Source organism: Ictalurus punctatus, chromosome 10 (genome assembly GCF_001660625.3).
Source record: "Ictalurus punctatus breed USDA103 chromosome 10, Coco_2.0, whole genome shotgun sequence".
In the NCBI taxonomy this organism is placed as follows: Eukaryota; Metazoa; Chordata; class Actinopteri; order Siluriformes; family Ictaluridae; genus Ictalurus; species Ictalurus punctatus.
Genome location: NC_030425.2, coordinates 406,771 through 427,394, shown reverse-complemented (window position 1 = coordinate 427,394; position 20,624 = coordinate 406,771). Strand labels below are relative to the sequence as shown.

The 20,624-nt window shown below is 42.8% G+C and overlaps 2 protein-coding genes across 2 annotated transcripts in view; one reads left to right on the top strand and one right to left on the bottom strand.

Moving 5' to 3' along the window:
* The first annotated feature begins 1,503 nt into the window (after nucleotides 1–1,503).
* Nucleotides 1,504–2,732, top strand: LOC128633737 (uncharacterized). The gene has a single exon (XM_053683413.1). The coding sequence runs from the start codon at nucleotides 1,551–1,553 to the stop codon at nucleotides 2,298–2,300; it is 750 nt and encodes a 249-aa protein (XP_053539388.1). The 5' UTR covers nucleotides 1,504–1,550; the 3' UTR covers nucleotides 2,301–2,732.
* Nucleotides 2,733–9,615: 6,883 nt separating this feature from the next.
* The window catches only part of LOC108270850 (NACHT, LRR and PYD domains-containing protein 12), a 94,659-nt gene continuing 83,650 nt past the window's right edge, over nucleotides 9,616–20,624 (bottom strand). The window contains 3 exon segments of the mRNA XM_053683354.1: nucleotides 9,616–9,911; nucleotides 11,712–11,885; nucleotides 18,532–18,705. Of these exon segments, the coding sequence (XP_053539329.1) occupies nucleotides 9,728–9,911; nucleotides 11,712–11,885; nucleotides 18,532–18,705 (532 nt within the window). The 3' untranslated portion in view covers nucleotides 9,616–9,727.

Here is a 20,624-nt window from a genome sequence, read left to right as displayed (position 1 = left end):
GCCACTTCTAAATATAATCAATTCTTCCCTAAGCAGTGGCTATGTACCTAAATCACTTAAATTAGCAGTTATTAAACCCTTGATTAAAAAACCTGATCTTGACCCGTCTCATTTGTCCAACTATAGACCAATATCAAATCTCCCCTTCATCTCTAAGATTTTAGAAAAGGTTGTAGCAAAGCAGTTATGCTCGTACTTAGATAGGAATAACATTCATGAAATATATCAGTCAGGATTTAGACCTCATCATAGCACAGAGACAGCGTTAGTTAAAGTAGTAAATGACCTTCTACTGACTTACGATCAGGGTTGTGTCTCGCTGCTTGTGTTACTCGACCTTACTGCAGCTTTTGATACTATAGATCACACTATTCTCCTTGATAGATTAGAAAATGTTGTTGGTATTAAGGGAACAGTCCTCTCCTGGCTCAGGTCTTATCTCACCGATCATTATCAGTTCGTAGATGTAAATGGTGAATTCTCCATGCGTACTGAGGTTACTTTTGGAGTTCCACAGGGTTCTGTTTTAGGCCCACTGCTCTTTACTTTATATATGCTACCCCTAGGTCAAATTATTCGGAAACATGGAATTAGCTTCCACTGTTATGCTGATGATACACAGTTGTATGTTTCAGCGAAGCCAGAGGACAGACATAAGCTTAGTAAAGTTGAGGATTGTGTAAAGGACATTAGACATTGGATGTTAGGATGTTGGATGTTGGCTCCCAGTAAAATCTCGCATTAATTATAAAATACTCTTATTAACCTATAAAGCACTAAATGGTCTCGCGCCACAATATCTAAGCGACCTTTTGGTTTTATATGATCCGCCACGCCTACTTAGATCAAAAGATGCAGGCTATCTGACGGTACCTCGAATAGTGAAGGCTACAGCAGGGGGAAGAGCTTTCTCTTATAAGGCCCCACAGTTATGGAACAGTCTTCCTATTAGTGTTCGGGACTCAGACACAGTCTCAGTGTTTAAGTCTAGGCTTAAAACGTATTTGTTTACTCAAGCCTACCCTGACTAGATTCTGTTCTACTTTCTCCCTCTCTCCTTTTGCCGAGCCCCACACGAATTTATGGAGATACTAGAGATCCAGATCTTTTCTGCCTCTGGATGGAGCTCAAATCTTCTTTAATTCCAGACTGCTGGGACTACGGCTGCTCTTAACGCCATACAGACTTCATATAAATCCATAATGAACTTTTTCACACTAACTATTGTTACACAGATGAGGATGGGTTCCCTTCTGAGTCGGGTTCCTCTAAAGGTTTCTTCCTCTTAAAACATCTTAGGGAGTTTTTCCTTGCCACCGTCGCCACTCAGTGGCTTGCTCAGTTGGGATAAATTCGCACCTTTAATATCTGTATACCATGTTGATATTTCTGTAAAGCTGCTTTGAGACAATGTCTATTGTAAAAAGCGCTATACAAATAAAATTGAATTGAATTGAATTGATGATACACAGCTGTATGTTTCAGCGAAGCCAGAGGACAGACAGAAGCTTAGTAAAGTTGAGGATTGTGTAAAGGACATTAGACATTGGATGTTAACTAATTTCCCTCTACTTAATTCTGATAAAACAGAAGTATTTTTGTTAGGCCCACGTGTAGCTAGAAGTAATCTTTCTGATTACATGGTTACTCTGGATGGTCTTTCTGTTTCATCAAGTACAGCAGTTAAAGACCTTGGAGTGATTATTGACTCCAGTCTATCATTTGATGCTCATGTAGATAATATTACTAGGATAGCCTTCTTTCATCTCAGAAATATTTCTAAAATAAGAAACATATTGTCACTACATGATGCGGAAATACTAGTTCATGCATTCGTCACCTCTAGATTAGATTACTGTAATGCCTTACTGTCTGGATGTTCCATTAGGAATATAAATAAGCTCCAGTTAGTCCAAAATGCAGCTGCTAGAGTCCTAACTAGAACTAGAAGATACGACCATATCACACCGATATTATCAATACTGCATTGGCTCCCATTAAAATCTCGCATTAACTATAAAATACTTTTATTAACCTATAAAGCACTAAACGGTCTTGCGCCACAATATCTAAGCGACCTTTTGGTTTTATATGATCCGCCACGCCTACTTAGATCAAAAGATGCAGGCTATTTGACGGTACCTCGAATAGTGAAGGCTACAGCAGGGGGGAGAGCTTTCGCTTATAGAGCCCCACGGTTATGGAACAGTCTTCCTATTAGTGTTCGGGACTCAGACACAGTCTCAGTGTTTAAGTCTAGGCTTAAAACGTATTTGTTTACTCAAGCCTACCCTGACTAGATTCTGTTCTACTTTCTCCCTCTCTCCTTTCGCCGAGCCCCACACGAATTTATGGAGATACTAGAGATCCAGATCCTTTCTGCCTCTGGATGGAGCTCAAATCTTCTCTAATTCCAGACTGCTGGGACTACGGCTGCTCCTAAGGCCATACAGACTTCATATAAATCCATAATGAACTTTTTCATACTAACTATTGTTACACAGATGAGGATGGGTTCCCTTCTGAGTCGGGTTCCTCTAAAGGTTTCTTCCTCTTAAAACATCTTAGGGAGTTTTTCCTTGCCACCGTCGCCACTCAGTGGCTTGCTCAGTTGGGATAAATTCACACCTTTAATATCTGTATACCATGTTGATATTTCTGTAAAGCTGCTTTGAGACAATGTCTATTGTAAAAAGCGCTATACAAATAAAATTGAATTGAATTGAACTTAACACACTCAGTTTTAGCTCTGAAAACATTTACTCTCCATCTCACACACAACAGTAAAAATGTATCACATCTTATAATTACCACAGATAAAAACTGGATGTTGCTGCATTTATTAAAATTCTGCAGTGTGTGTGTATGTGTGTGTGTACCTCAGTGTCTCCAGTGTACAGTGTGGATTCTCCAGTCCAGCAGAGAGCAGCTTCACTCCTGAATCCTGGAGTTTATTCTTACTCAGGTCCAGTTCTCTCAGTCTGGAGGAGTTTGAGCTGAGAACCGAGGACAGAACTCTACAGCTTTCCTCTGTCAGATCACACAAACAGAGCCTGGAAGAGAAATGATGAAATATTTGATGCATTTATCTGTGAATTTAGGTGTTTCCATTAGTTGGGAAATAAACTGTCAACTTGAACACAAGGTTCTAATGTCAGGATAAAAATATGAAATTAACAGACTGTGTATAAACTTGGACTGCTTTTGGACAGATCAATATGAGATGATGTATTTAACTTTCTGAAACAAGATAATAACAGAGGCCCCTCTGATCAAACATGTCTCTTTATTTCTAGCAGAGAATTTTACATACAGTGTGTGTTCAGCAGCTCTGGGGAAGGTCCTTTACTGCTTCATTACAGCGTGTTCAGTGCGTAGATCAATGTACATTATGCACACATTTACTTTCCATTACAAACATTTTCTGGAATATTTTTGCTCCTATAGAACAATAGAAACAGGTTCAAAAAATGGTAACAGCTCCATGAGGACAGTATTGGCATGTTAGTGAAGTAAATGTGTTTAATGTGCACTGATCTACATGCTGTAGAAATAAATGTTCTTTGTTCCATTATGAAAAGTGATGTAGATATTTCAGCAGTAACACAAAGCTGAATTTCACAGATAATGTACAACAGTTGGTGTTCCTTGTTCTTTGGACCTTAATCTTATAACTTTCACACACAGATACAAATCACGTAACACCCACAACACACACACACACACACACACACAGAAAATCAAACTCTACATCAGAAACAATGTTAATCCACACCATATAAAAATACACACTTTAGATTTAATAAACACTGGGCCTCATTTATCACACTGGATACGAATTAATTTATTCATAAAGCATGTATAGGAGCATTAACACAGGAAATCTTTAATGTGTAAATTAAAAATTGAACATCTACAAGAGAAAAGGTTGATGAGGTGTTGGATCAGAGTTAAATGGGCGTGGCCACTCAGCACAAGAGCTAGCTCTGTATGTATGTGCATAGCTGCATTATCTGATCTTTATTTTGACCCTCAACCCAGTGCTTCTCCACCAACTCACTGTTGGACTCACCACTCACTGTCCTCTACTTTCACATTTATCAGGCACTTATGGAGGAGTTCTGGACTGAGCTGGAGCTTGGGGAAATAGCATCAACACTGGACTCCTGTTCATGTGTGCTAGGGGTCTCACTGGGGACAAGAGCTCCTCAGATTGTGTCAATTTACAGATAAAACTAAACTAAATAAGGTGACACCTAATTGAATTGAATTTAATTTGTCTTCAAATCATATAAATATCAGTGAATTACTGCAATTTTATACATGGATTATGCTGTCAATTTTATATTTCAATACTATTATATTTAGATTTAGTTATTTAGAGACCAGTATGATTTTTCTGGAGGAGTTCCACATAACTTAGGCATGCTCACATTCTCTTCTCTCTTTATCTTCCATGGTAGCCTATGCAAGATAAGGTGCCTGGGTATGTAGGTTTAAGGCTTCTCTCACAAAGTTTCAGCTCTGCCAAACACTTGTTCAATATCTGAGTTTCTGCATTTCTCGGAGACAATGGTGACTCACCTCTGATTGCAAGTATGCCATAGTGGACCTCACACCACCTGCCATACAACACGGTATGCTGAGCTTCTTGACACTCATAAACTATTATCATCAATTTATCCCTGACTGCTCACACCAAGTCCTCAGACAATGCTGTCTCAAAGACTCTCCTCAAAATATTGAGTGGACCAAGGAAATGATGCGTTGCTTTTGCTACCTGAAACAGTCACTAAGCTCAGCCCCGGCACTGGGACTTTTCATCAAAAGAAAATGCCAACACTGTTTTTAAAATTATAGTCAAAGAAATAATCCTGCACTTTGGTATCCCTCAGGTTATTGGTAGCAATAATGGAATACCCTTTGTTTCTAAGGTAACACAGAAACTTTGAAAATATCTGAACATTGATTGGCATTTCCATATCCCATATTATCCCCAAAGTTCAGAGCTCATGGAAAGAAAGAATTGTACCATCAAGAACCACCTCACTAAGGCACTACCAGAGATTCCATCCATCAATTGGTTTGACTTTTTGCCTGCTGTCTGATGTGAAATTCGTATTACACCTAATCAGAATAAAAACTGCCTCCAATATTTTGTGAAATGGATTCAGAAAAACAATTATAATAACTCATGGATAGAATTAGAAGAAAATCAGTGCAAAAATTCCACTTCAACTCTGACAGCCTGTTGGAAAGTAAGCAGAATTAATAAATCACCACTAACTCCATGCAGATACACCCCAATCTGGCCACCCAAAATTTTCAATATTCCTGTCCACTTTCCATCATGGCAGCACAAAGGAATCACTCTCCTCCATCATTTATTCCAAAATAACCAGTTCATATAATTTAATACACTAGTCCAGAAATACAATCTGGGAGGGGGCAGTTACTCCAGTATCAACAAATAAAATCCATAATTAAATCAAAGATTAATATAACCAATAACCCATTTCACCCTTCAAAAAAAAACTTCAAAAAAATTTAGATCAAAACTCTATAAACTAATATCAAATACTGATGTAACTATAAAACTACCAATAATCAATTGTGGAAATGATTTCGCTCTCTCCTCCAACCTCGAACTCTGGAAAGAAATTTGTAACAATACTTTCTCTATAACTCGTATAGTACAATATTATTCATAGGACCCACATCAGACACATCAGAAAATGTTTAAAATGGGATTAAGCAACACAGACACCTGTTCACAATGCACTCTGTGTAGCTTCCATGCCACATGGAGAAGGCTGAGCATCCTTCTCAAGCATGAGCAGAACTTGGTTGTCCATGTCATCAATCTTGGGCATGATCAGAACTTGGTTGTCAGTGTCAGAAGACTCGGGCGTGAGCAGATCTTGGTTGGTCTTGACGTCGGCTTCAGGTGTGAGCCGAACCTGGTTGGTCGTGACGTTGGTTTCGGGCATGAGCAGAACCTGGTTGGTTGTGACGTCAGTTTCAGGCATGAAGAGAACTTAGTCAGACATGTCAACAGACTCAGGCGTGAGCAGAACCTGGTTGGTCATGATGTCAGTTTCAGGCGTGAGCAGCACCTGGTTGGTCGTGACATAGGTTGCAGCCATAAGGAGAACTTGGTTGTCTGTGTCAGCAGACTCGTGTGTGAGCAGATCTTGGTTGGTCGTGATGTCGGTTTTAGGCATGAGCAGAACCTGTTTGGTCGTGACGTGGGCTTCAGGCATGAGCAGAAACTGGTTGGTCATAATGTGGGCCTCAGGCGTGAGCAGAAACTGGTTGGCGGTGACATTGGTGTTAGGCATGAGCAGAACCTGGTTGGTTGTGACGTTGGTTTCAGGCATGAAGAGAGCTTGGTTGGTCGTGTCAACAGACTCAGGCATGAGCATAACTTGGTTGTCCGTGTCAGTGACCTTGGACTGGAACTTGATGTGGGAGGACGCCTCGTCAATCTCAGACTGGAACTTGGCGTGGAAGGTCACCTCGTCGACTTTTAGCTGGAACTTAGTGTGGAAGGTTGCCTCGTCAACCTCAAACAGGAATGTGTCTTGGGAGGCCGTATTCACGACCTCAGACAAGAACCCGGCTTGAGAGGCCATCTCTTCGACCTCGGACAGGAACTTGGCTTGAGAGGTCGCCTCTTTGACCTCGGACAGGAACTTGGCTTGAGAGGTCGCCTCTTTGACCTTGGACAGGAACATGGCTTGAGAGGTCGCCTCTTCGACCATGGACAGGAACCTCCAGGTGCTGGAGCTCTGGGGAGGAGGACACTACGTTGACCTCTGGCTGGAGCTCGGCAGCTGAGACCACCTCATGGCTCTCAGGTTGGAGCTCTGGATATGAGGTCGCCACATTGTCCTCCAGCTGGAGCTCTGTGGGTGAGACCACCTCATGGGTCTTAGATTGAATCTCTGGGGAAGAGACTGCCTCCTGGGTCTTTGGCTGGAGCTCTGGAGTTGAGGTCACCATGTTGACCTCTGTCTGGGGCTCGGCAGAGGAGGCCACATAGTCGGTCTTAGGCAGGAGCTTTGGGGAGGAGTTTGCCTGCTCATAATAGGTGGTGAACAGCAAGGCAGGTTTATCTGTGCGGCTGACCTCCCCCAAAAGATCCTCCAGGACGGCCCTGGATTCTGGACTGCAAACACCATCAAGAATAGTCCCACAAACTGAGTTACATTCTCAAGTCCCCTGGATCCCATGACCACTAGATGCTTTCTCCACTGGCGGGCTGAGCCAATAAACCGGGACAATATGAATCTTAGCCATTGCTTCTCTCTGGGCTTGGGGTCTGCTAGGCTTGCAAAATAGAGCTGGCAGTCAACAAGAAAATACTCACTGTAGCCAAAAAACCCATCATACGGATATGGGAGATCTATGACAGTCCACTGAGGAAACTGGATCGAATCCAAATCTGGGACAGTTTGCTTGGTTTGCTTAGCATGACGTCTCCTCCGTCATCCTGCTGCATCCATGGTCTGGCGAAGTATTCTGTCACGTTATTAATGTAATGAAGGTTAGGACAGATACAAGTGCAGATAAGAGCTTTTAATAAAGTGAAGCAGGTAGACAAATCCATAATCATGAGACAATAACGTGGTCAAAAACAAGCAATGGGTCAGGCAATCAGCAAACAGTCATAAACAAGGCAAGGCAAGAATTGAGAACAAGAAATCAGAAGCAAGATCAAAGAACATGAATCAAAATGAGGTACAGGGTACAAACGTTTGGTATGGTGATAACACTCAATACTTTGCAAAGAGTGAAAGCCTTGAAAGTCCTTTTAAATTGTGGTGTTAATATGAGTGAGATTGGATGCAGGTGTGCGTGATTAGAATGAATGGGTGTTCTGTGAATTGCAGTCCATGTCAGCCATGCTTGTAGGCTGGGAAAGGTAGTCACTGTTTGCTGTGACATGACAATCACTGTCATTATTATTGTATGTATATATGTATGAATGAATAACTGAATGTATAGGTGAATATGTATGTTTAAGTATACATACACACAAACACACACACACACACACACACACACATATATATACACATATATTTATGAATATAGACACGAAAACACAACCGCTTAGCATATTTAAACATATTCACCTATACATTCAGTTATTCATTCAATACTGCACGAAGTGCACAGCAACACGAGGGCTTTAAATAACAAACATAATCATGGTTGAATACTGACAGCTGGGACCAATGATGACACACCCTCGAACATCAACCAATACCTGAACAAGAAGAGTACCAAACCAAAACAAAGGCACGTGTCCATAGGAAACAGTCCTCCTTCCGTAATCTCATGCACGCACGTGCTCTCCAGCTGACCGTGCATGTCGACGCCACAGCACCATCTGCCGGCGAGATCGTGACAGAACCCCCCCTCAAAGGTGTTTCTCCCAGAGCGCCAAAGAGCACCCCCCCTCCAATGGTCCTGGGCCCCTGTGTAATCTGTCTTTTGATGCATCAGGAAACAGGGCGGCCTCCGTCAGGCAGCAGACAGGCAGAGCACCGCCCCAGTATGACTGGGGCTCAGGGCGACATCCTCAGTGGGACTGGAACGCTGGGCGATGTCCTCAGCGGGATTGGAACGCTGGGCGAAATGCTCCGTGGGACTGGAGATCAGAGAGACATCCTCTGCCGGGCTGGAGCTCGGAGAGACATCCTCTGTGGGGCTGGACAACGGGACAGCTTCCTCAGCAGGGCAGGACAGCAGGACAGCTTCCTCGACGGACTAGGACAGCAGGGCAGCCTCCTCAGCAGGACAGGACAGTAGGGCAGTTTTCTCCACTGGGCAGGACAGCAGGACAGCCTCCTCAGTGGGACAAGACAGCAGGACAGCATCCTCGGCGGGACATTAAAGCAAGACAGCTTCCTCGGCAGTCAAGACCTCCCCGCATGTCTCCAGATGGAGCTCTGAGGTTGCCATGTTGACCTCAGGTGGGGCTCCGAGGTTGCTGCATTGACCTCGGGCTGGGACTCCGGGGCTGAGACCTCCTGCTGCTTGCATTGTGAAGTGTAGTCCCCCAGCAGCAGGAAGGCCCAGTAAACCAGGTGGCTCTGCCGCCTGCATAGAGTAGTGTAGACCGCCGGCAGCGGGAAGGCCCGGTAATTCATGTGGCTCTGCTGCCTGCATGGCGTAGTGTAGTCCCCCGGCAGCGGGAAATCCCAGTAATTCAGGGAGCTCTGCTGCCTGCATAGCGCAGCGTAGTCCTCCGGCAGCGTGGGCAGGGGAAATTGCGTGGGGGACAACATGGCGCAAGGCCCGGCTTGCGGCAGCAGCGGTCTTTGCTCCAGAAGGCGGTCAATCTGATCTAGGCGTTCATTTATCAGTTTACTCTTTTCACAATCGATGCCACTCCTCAAACTTGGCAGCTCCGGCAGCGTTCACATTGGTCTGCTGCTTCCGCGTGGGTGGCGCAGTAGTCTGTTACGGAATGAAACTATGAACGGAAGCAAGCACAGATCAAGGTCTTTATTTTCAAACTGAAGTCAATAAATATGAAACACGGTCTAGACTGGAGGAGATATCGAGGTTGAAACTAGATTCGAGGCAAGAAACAAGAACAGGACACGAAAACACGACCGTTTAGCACACTTAAACGTATTCACCTATACATTCAGTTATTCATTCAATACTGCGAAGTGCACAGCAACACGAGGGCTTTAAATAACAAACATAATCACACTTGAACACAGAAAGCTGGGACCAATAATGACACACCCTCGAACATCAACCAATACCTGAACAGGAAGAGAACAATACCAAAACAAAGGCACGTGTCCATAGGAAACAGTCCTCCTTCCATAATCTCGTGCACGTGTGTGCTCTCCAGCTGTCCATGCACATCGACGCCGCAGCACCATCTGTGGCAAGATCGTGACAATATATAATAAATAATGGTTATTTCCTATTACTACACTTATTACATGTGTATTTATTAATATTATATTATGGAAACACATATATATAAAAGTACAGTTTTACGTCCGTTGTCAAGGTTTGGAGGTGGACACGTAGGAGAGAAGGTTGTCCCAGAGAAGGTTGGAGACACATGCATTTGTGCACATAGTAAGGAGTCGAGTCTGATGTTAGGCTATTCCTTGTGTAAAGTCTATATTAATGTCACCTTGTCTACAGAATAGAATGCTGCCTTTTGTAGCATAAACAGCAAGTTTTTCCTAGTGATATGTACCACTCTAACACAGACAAAGGTAGATATCCCTTTAACACCCTAACTTCCACCATCACCATTCTTTGGGTCCATGGTAAACATGCTCACAACATGATACCTGGACATTGGAACTGGACAGGATTTTGCGAGCCTGTGTGGTGCCTTCTCTTTCAGTTCATGTTTCCTCTTGGGAACAATCTGATCCCTTCCATCTTGGGGCCAGTTCATCACTGATTATACTTAGACAAAACACACTTTAGTGTTTCCAGGTATCCATCCTTGCTGACCCGTGGAGGACCCCAGGTGCCACCGTAGGATGTTCTCTGTTTTTTGGAGGAGCTACCACTGCAGCATTGAATAAAATTAATGGGCTTACTTACTATCCTTGCCGAATGACACAGAGGAAGCATTCACACTAATTAATGATGAACTAAAAACCCTTTGTGAAGTTGTCATGCAGAATATTTATCCCTGACAACCCATGAAAGATTACTGATATTATCAAACACATAAGGGAAGCCATAATGGTGCCACCGCCTGCTAATGACTCATGGTTTTCCTGGTTCTCGTCTCTCTGGGGTGGTTGGGGCTATTGGCTCCTACATTCCATCCTGCCTGTTTGTTTGACCATACTACTCGTTCAAATGTTTGTCTTGTTTTATAGAGAGCCTTGTGTCCCTCGTCTGATGCACTGTCCATTCCTTGACACATAATTATGTCTTGGTAGGTGAACACGAGACGCCTGCCTAACACTCTGCTAAGGTCTTTATGTTATCCTGACCCTTTGTAAATGCGCGGCTGTAGAGGTGACTGTCATTTATGAAACAGATGATGTGTGGCATGTGCCACATGTGCAGGTCCTCTTGGGACCTAAAAGGGCAATGATAAGTTCGACATAACTTAGGCATGCTGTCTTTCTCTTCTCTCTTTATCTTCCATGATAAAACGAATGTTTTTTATCACCCCTGCCTTCTCGAAGTGCTACATCTTCTTATCCGATTACCCAGAAGTTTCTGTCCCTGTTGTACTTGTTCTGACATGATAAACTTTTTGTCCTAACTCCTTTCTCTTTTTCTGTATCTATAATCTACCTTTGTCGGCATTAAACTAAGAAACTTTCACTGAACTCTGTTGCTGTGTGACTTCTTCCGGAGCTCGGTACTGAGAGGGTAAAAGCAGTGTGGGTCCAATAATTTAACTCTGAGGATGGTATCAGTCAAATCTTAACAAACACTAGCACCAGCAGCAGAGCTACTTAACAAACAACCTTGTGCCATTCCTTGTGCATGTCCAAGTTTATCATTACTTGGATTTCTTGTTATTGTCACGTTTCAAACAGAGAGAAGTGACTGATTGTAGTATGAGAGGCTGAAGAGCGTAAATTTCTGACCAACAATCTGTCATAGTCCAGCCAGATTTCCTCTGTGTTCCAGTGTTTTCCCTCCCTCTCGCTTCTTTCTGTGTGTGTGTGTGTGTGTGTGTGTGTGTGTACCTCACTTTCTCCAATGTACAGTGTGGATTCTCCAGTCCAGCAGAGAGCAGTTTCACTCCTAAATGCTGCAGTTCATTGTAACTCAGGTCCAGTTCTCTCAGTCTGGAGGAGTTTGAGCTGAGAACTGTGTACAGAACTCTACAGCTTTCCTCTGTCAGTTTACACCTACACAGCCTGGATGAAAAATGATGAAATATCACTGATCTCAAACACACAAACACAGCCTTAATACAGCTAAAGTTGACCACGTAACAGTAATGTCAGTGTGTTTCTCTCACACACAGAAATCAGAGAACAGGACACCACATCAGCACATTTACAGGAGCAGGGACATCTTTCTGCACTCCACAATCTCTCAGCTACAATTTATTATAAGACCATTAGGTCATGTACATAACACACATGTGAGAGTGAGCAGCCTACAAACAATATACTCTGATCTGTGTTCAAGTTTCTACAGCCAACACTACAGATATAGTGCATTTTATTACAGAAACTAAAGAATTATTGAACTCTACACTACCAGTTAATAACATGCAGGGTGGCTCGTGTCAGAGTACTAACAGGAGCTAGCCCCCTGTCTTTCAAAGATTTAAAAAAAATCCAGATCATCTTATTTGTTTTAAAGAGAATTTTTCTGGTTGTAAGAAAAACACACAGAATGGTATGTGTGATGGATATCCCGGAGGGAAATCCTGACTACATTTCCCAGCAGCCACTGCACCACACCATCATGTCACATGAACACCTGCACTTGAACTTCATTTTGTTAATGAGCACTTACGGGTATTTATAGCCACAGTTTGGACTGCACTTGCTAATAATAATAAACTTTATTTTATAAAGCGCCTTTAAAAGCAGCTTCTCAAAGCGCTGTACACAAAATAAGCATTACACAGAAAAATAAAACATATAAAAGTTAATAAGAACAACAACAACGTTAATAATAATAATAAAATAATAATAATAATAAAAGACATCAGCAGTCAAATGCAAGTTTTAAAAAATGTGTCTTAAGTTGAGCTTTAAAAACACCAAAAGCCTGAGCTTCCCTGAGTCCAGGAGGAAGAGAGTTCCAAAGTGAAGGAGCATAGACAGAAAAAGCCCTGTCACCCATAGATTTTAGGCGGGTTTGTGGAACAGTTAACAAATAGCACTGTGAGGAGCGTAGTCTGCCATTTGGGGTGTAAGGGATTAATAAACCAGATAAGTAATGCGGAGCCCATCCATGTAGTGCCTTGTATGTCAACATCATGATCTTAAAATCAACACGGAACCTGACCGGGAGCCAGTGTAAAGACTCCAAAACAGGAGTAATATGTTCACATTTCCTGGTTCCTGTCAGGATCCTGGAGGCAGAGTTTTGAACATATTGCAATTTGTTAATTGTGGATTTAGAAACTCCGGCTAAAACGGCATTACAGTAATGCACCCGAGTGACAAATGAGTTAATCAGATTTTCAGCCACAGAGAAGTTTAGCATTGGGCGCAGTCTAGCTATATTTCTGAGGTGAAAAAAGGATGCCTTCAGAGTGCTCTGAACAAAAAAATAAAATGTGAAGCTGGTATTGAAAATTATTCCAAGGTTCCTCATTTTACTTTGAGTCTCTAGAACAGAGCCATCAACAAACAGAGACAGTGGACCAGCTTTGCGAATTTGATGACGGAAGCCTATAAGCATAACTTCGGTTTTCCCGCTGTTCAGGCACAGAAAGTTATCATTCATCCACGTTTTTATCTCAGAAATACAATCAGAAAGAAAATAAACATCAAGGTTTTCACCAGATTTTGAGTGAATGTAGATTTGGGTATCATCAGCATAAAAGTGGTAATGGAGGCCGAACGATTGCGGCAGATGCCCAAGTGGAGATACATAAATATTGAAGAGTAGAGGGCCTAAAACTGAACCCTGATGAACACCAGTGAGCACAGAGCTAGAGTCAGACCTGTAGCCACCCATAGAAATAGACTGGGAACGGTCAGTAAAATAGGATTTAAACCAGTTTAAAACTGTCCCAGACACACCAAAAACACTTTCAAGGCAGGTAAGTAAAAGACCATGATCCACAATATTGAAAGCAGCTCTAAGATCAAGAAGGATGAGAATTGATGTAGTGCCAGAATTAGAGGCCATCAATAAGTCATTGGTAACTTTGACCAATGCTGTTTCAGTATTGTGAAGTTTAGGAAAACCTGACTGAAGGGGTTCAAAGAGGTTATTAATTGTAAGATGATTACATAGTTGAGCAGCAACAACACTTTCAAGTATTTTTGCCAAAAACAGAAGATTTCAGATGTGACGAAAATTGTTAAAATCACCCACGGAAACATTTTCTTTCTTTGGTACAGGTGTAACAGCAGCAGTCCTTAGTACTGCTGGAATGACCCCAGTATCCAGTGATTCATTTATAATACTGAGGATAGTAGGGCACCAAACATCGAAGCAGAATTTAAATAGGTTTGTGGGATTTGGATCCAGCAAGCAAGTGGTTGATTTCATGCTGGATACCTCCCTTGTGAGAGCCTCGGAATCAAGCAGTGAGAAATGAGTGAAAGAAACACCAGTGAACCCAGATGGACGAAGGAGTGAAGTGGCAGAGTCCGGTGTGACAGGAATTTCTTTGCGAACATTATCAATCATAGAATTAAAAAACTGAAGAAAAGAATTACATAGCTGCTGAGAAACAGGCAAAGTGGTAACAGCATTAACTTTAAGCAATCTGTATATGGTTTGGAAGTGTCTGGGATTATTTTGATTGTTTACAATAGCCTGAGAAAAGAAAGAGTCTCCATTAGTGCTCGATAATCACCCAGAAGATCCTTCCACACATGATAGTAGACATTCAGTTCAGTAAGGCACCATTTTTGCTCCATTTTCTGACAAGCAGCCTTTCTAGAGCACAGATTGTCATTATACCAGGGGGCAGAGTGGGCGAATGTGACCTTACGTGACCTTAGAGGAGAAAAAGAGTCAAGATTAGCAGCAAGAGCAGAATTTAATTGCAGAACTTTCTCCTCCAGCGATGAGGGATGCAGATCGCTTAAGAGGGAAACAACAGAATTGAAGAAAACTGTCTGATCAATGGACTTCCACTTCCGTAAGGTTACTGTTCAGATAGTAGGCTCACTTGGATGATACAGTTCCAGGTTAAAAATAGACAGCTGAATGAGCTGACAGTCCAATGTCAACAGATGAAAACTGCTATACAAACGAGCCATTTGCAATCACGAGATCCAGGGTATGGCCCTTGTTATGAGTCGGGTTGGTTACAAACTGTGTGAAGCTAAAACAATTAATTAGTGACAGAAATACCTTAGCCGCCACAGAGTCTCCATGAATGTTAAAATCTCCCACAATTAGAATTCTGTCAAACTTCATTCTCAAGAGTGACAGGAAGTCAGCAAACTCTGACATAAAAGCTGCATGTGTCTTAGCCTTGGATGGTTTATAGACTCTAGTGATGATGGTAGACATAGGAGCGGAAATACTCAAGACCAGGCATTCAAATGATGAAAACTGGGGAATAGACACAGAACTTATGTTGAAATTCAGGTTGTAAACCACAATAATGCCTCCGCCTCTGCCAGATAGCCTTGGGAGATCAAATACTCCAGAGTCTGCTGGAGTGATCTGATTAAACAGGAGTCCATCATTTTCTTTATGCCAGGTTTCGGTTTAAAACAAGTCCAGCTTTTTATCTGTAAGAAAATTCGCGCCTTGTTATTCACGGACCGTGCATTGAATAATGCGGCATAAGCCTGGCTATGATGCGGAGACGACAGTAATTTAATCTCCACACTGGGAACCGATATTAAATTACTATGATCAACACCAGTATGGAGAAGTTTGTTGGTCTTACATCGACAGGTAGGGACAAAGATGTCAGGAGAGGATGAGACAGCAAAACTGCTCCTCAACCCCCGAAGGATATATCGTTTAGGACATAGCAATCCAGTGTCTCGACAGTCTCTGTAAGAGTCTTTGGCTAGGCAATAAGAGCTCTGTTTTAAATTCAAAAGCTGGCGTGTAGTGTACCTTAGGGCCATGGTCATTGAGTGCACACTCACAAGGCCAAGGTGTTGAAACTCCGAAGTGCACTGCGAGCACAAAGTCGTACAATCCACACACGCAGCTGAACCGAGGCGTTGATTCCACATTGTGCGCTGAAGATTATCTTGCCTTTTTTGTTGTCTTGCATTTGTCATTCTCTGCCATTGTTTCTGTCATAAGGTTCATGGTCTTTGTCTCAAGTTTTTTTTTTTTTTTTTTTGCCTTAGTGTTTTGCCACATGTTCAAAGCTTATTTTGTGTTTGTTTTCATTGTTATTAAACTCTTTATCTGAACTTGCATCCATCTCTTCCTCCAATACATGACAGAATGTAAGACCAAAAAATGGAAGTAGCAGATTTTTTTTCTACACAAGAGAGAATCATAAAGGCCAGAACCGAAGCATGGCTAGAAGCCATGAGTAAGATATTTTCCCGCCCTTCCTCCCTCCCGCGGATCTCATTCAGCCGGTCAAGTCAATGGAGAACGTCGCTCAGCCTTCCTGCTTGACTGAATACACCGCTCAGCATTCCTGTCCAGCTGAGGATGCTACTCAGTCTCCCTGTCCTGCTGCGGATGCTGCTTAGTCTCCCTTTCAGCTGAGGACAATGCGCCGTCTCCCGTTTTGGCTGAGAGTTCTGCTTTGGTTTCCTGCTCTGCCTCAGACGTCACTAGACCAGGCTTGTCTCCGGACATCGCTCCGCCATCCTGCTCGGCTGAGGACATTGCTCCGCCATCCTCCTAGGCTGAGGATGTCATTCTGCCTCCATGCTCCGCTGAAGACGGCGCTCCTTTTCTCTGCTTCATTCCGCATGTCGCTCCCCCTTCCTGCCCCACGGAGGACATCACTCTCCCCTCTGGCCTCGCAGAGCGCTTCACTCCCCCCTGAGGCCTCATGGAGAGCTTCACTGCCCCCTCTGGCCTCACGGAGAGTGTCACTTCCCCCTCGGACTCTACCTTGAGCTTTGTTCCCACTGCTGGCTGCGCGATGGCTATTGCTCCACGCCCAAACCAGGCTGGGGATATTGTGTTATCTTTCTGTGGTACGGAAGAGACCGCCATTCATGACTTTGTATGCTCATTAGGAGCCGCACGTTAAGGGGGGATGGGGGCTCTGTCATGGATATACCGGAGGAAAATCTGGACTACAGTTCCCAGCAGTCACTGCACCACACCATCATGTTACCAGACCACCTCCATCTGAACTTCATTCTTGATAATGAGCACTTACAGGTATTAATACCCAGAGTTTGCACTACACTGGTTGTCTTGCGTTTGTCTTTGTCTGCCATCATTTCTGTCATAGGGTTCATGGTCTTTGTCTCATGTTTTTTCTTTGCCTTAGTGTTTTGCCATGTGTTCATAGCTTCTTTTATGTTTGTTTTCATTGGTAGTAAACTCTTTATCTGCATTTGCCTCCATCTCTGCCTCCAAACCATGATAGTATGAAGCGTGAATTCTAACAAACTGTCATGTGATTGCTGGAATCAGGGAGAAAGTCCATTTCCCAGAACACAACACAGCCTACAAATATGGCCACTTCGGACTACAATCCCCGGCACAATACTCCACTCTCATGTTCACAGTCACCTGATAAGAGTTCGTATCATGTACAATTTATCCCATTCACACACACACACACACACACACACACACACACACACACACACACACACACACACACACACACACACAGTATAAATACAAACTCTTGCTTTGTAACTCAGTGTGCCTTTACCTGAAGTTACCAAGCATTGTTCACTGTGTCTGGATATTCTGTTTTTTTATTTTGCCTTGTTCTCTGGTTTTAGGATTTTTGGATTTGCCCTCATAGTGTTGTTTGCTGATTGTGAGGCATATAGTTTATTTTTATGGTTTTTGCTTCATGTTTTGGAACTGTCTGCCTGTGTCTTCAGAATAAACTCTAAATTGCAATTGCATCTGTCAAGGACTCCACCGCATGACACGAGCCCATAGCTATAGATTCAAGGTGATGCAAGGTGATTACACAGAGTGACACACCACCTACACAGGGGTTGACTTAGCACTAGGCAAAGGTAAGCAACCACCCTGGGTCCCCAGAAGCTAAGAGCCCCCTTAAAATGCAAATGGTACTTTTTATATATATATATATATATATATATATATATATATATATATATATATATATATATATATATATATATATATATATATATATATATATATATATATATATATATATATATATACCATTCGAATTTAAATTCTTTTTTCAACAGCCCTGATTTTTCACTGTTTTTCAGGGCATAGTGAATGGGTTCACATGAAAAGTCCTCTGGTACAAACCACGGCCACTTCCTGTTTAAATCCGAATATGAAAACAGTTGCGAATATTTTCAACACCAAACAGATATAGATACAGATAATAGCACTGTTTTACACCTCTAGCAGAGACACAAGATCTAAACAGCTATAATAACAATTCATAAGTACAGTTTTTATTTATTCATGATATAGAATTAATCTAGAAAGTAAATCGGATTCTCACGAACACATTTCAGTGTCTTACAAACATTTAAATCATATTCTAAAATCTACAGCTACATAAAAAAAATATTTCTGTGTCTAATATTTTCTGATAAAGTGACAATCTGACCTCTGTGTGTGTGTGTGTGTGTGTGTGTGTGTGTGTGTGTGTGTGTGTGTGTGTGTGTGTGTGTGTGTGTGTGTGTGTGTGTGTGTGTGTGTGTGTGTGTGTGTGTATGTGTATGTGTATGTGTGTGTGTGTACCTCAGTATCTCCAGTGTACTCTGTGGATTCTCCAGTCCAGCAGAGAGCAGCTTCACTCCTGAATCCTGCAGGTTATTGTCACTCAGGTCCAGTTCTCTCAGACTGGAGGAGCTTGAGCTGAGAACTGAGGACAGAACTCTACAGCTTTCCTCTGTGAGATTACACACACGTAGCCTGGAAAAGAAATCATGAAATGTTCCATTTATTTATCTGATTGTAAAATGAGGTGTTTCTGTCAGTTGGGAAATAAACTGTCTGCCTGAATCAAGGTTCTAATGTCAGGATAAAAATATCAAATGAACATCCTGTGTATAAACTGGGACTGCTCTTGGACAGATCCATGTGTCTCAGCTCATATGAGATGATGCATTTAACTTTCTGAAACAAGATAATAACAGAGAAGCCACTCTGAAAAAACATGCCTTTTTTCATACAGTGTGTTCAGCAGCTCTGGGGTTCTGCTGGAGAACATTTACACATTGTCCTTTACTGCTTCATTACAGTGTGTTCAGTGTGTAGATCAATGTACATTGTGGACACATTTAATTTTCATTACAAACATTTTCTGGAATATGTTTGCTCCCATAGAACAATAGAAGCATGTTTATAAAATGAGAAATTGACTTATTGACCTTCATTGCAAAGTATGACTAGTATTGGCATGTTGTTAAAGTAAATGTGTGTGTAATGTACACTGATCTACATGCTACAGAAATAAATGTACTTTGTTCTGATGTGAGAAGTGATGTAGATATTTCAGCATTAACTGACAGTTGAATTTCACAGAGACGGTAAAACAGTTGGTGTTCATTGTTCTTTGGACCTTAATCTTCTAACTTTCACACACAGATTACATAACACACCCACGCACACACACAGAAAAAGAGAGAGAGAGAAATCTCTGGGTTAACCCCGGTCTCTGAAAAGGGAATGAGACGTGAGTGCCACGCTGTGGGAAGCGCCCTCACGTGTGACCGGCATCTGAAGCTTGTGTAATATCATGCCTATTTATAGGCCTGTCGTGATCAGGTGACGTGACAAATAAGCACGTTGCCACTGGCCAGAGCGGTGCATATAAGTACAGAGAGCCCTTACTGGACACAGTAGGTGCAATTTCTCTTGTTCCGGTGTGAAGAACGGAGGAGGGCAGAAAGCCTGCAACACAACTGGCTTGGCACCAGACGTAGGCACTTTAAGAATATAATCTGGCCTAGGATATAAGAAGGCCTTGGCTAATCCAGGGGCAAAGTCAAGGCAGGAAGGGGCAACAGAGAGAGCTTGTAGATCTCCTATTCGCTTGAGAGATGTCAGGGCCAGCAGAAGTGTTACCTTTAGAGTCAGAAGCTTCTCAGAGGCTGACTCTAAGGGCTCAAATGGGGCACCTGACAGACCTTCCAGGACCACAGAAAGGTCCCAGGAAGGTATGCATGGTCTGCAAATGGGCCTCGGCCACCTGACAGCACGCATAAACCTCAAAGTTAGAGGATGCTGCCCCACAGAGGCTCCATCAATAGGGGCATGGCTGACCAAAATGGCGGCCACCTAGAGCCTGATTGTAAAAGGAGCCAACCCTGCTGAGAAACGTCTTCGTAAGAACTCCAGGACTTAGCTATTGCGCAGTTCACTAGGTCTAGCTGATGTTCCTACACCACAAGACAAAAAGTTGAAACTTGAGTGCATACAATTTCCTCGTGGATGGTGTTCTAGCGTTCAACCTCTGTTGTAAGACCAGAATCTATGAGCTGTTGCCCGTCAGGGGCCAGATGCACAGTTTCTATAGTTCCATCCGAGGATGATAAATCAGCCCTCTGGCTTGAGACAGTAGATCCCTGCGGATGGGAATCTCCCAAGTAGTGCTGTCCATCAGGGACATTATCTCTGAGAACCATATTCGAACTGGCCAATAAGGTAATACTAGGAGCAGACATAGACAGTCTTGGTGAACTCTGGCTAGAACTTGTGGGAGCAGAGCGATCAGGGAAAAGACGTGACCTTGACTACATGTGCACCATGGCGTCCATCCCCGATGGTGTAGGAGGAGTGAGGGCGAACCACAGCAGTCAGTGTGTCTCCTCGGAGATGAACACATCCAC

What these genes read in the sequence shown, in the direction of transcription:
- LOC128633737 (XM_053683413.1), top strand. Translation starts at nt 1,551, where the DNA reads ATGTTAACTAATTTCCCTCTACTTAATTCTGATAAAACAGAAGTATTT.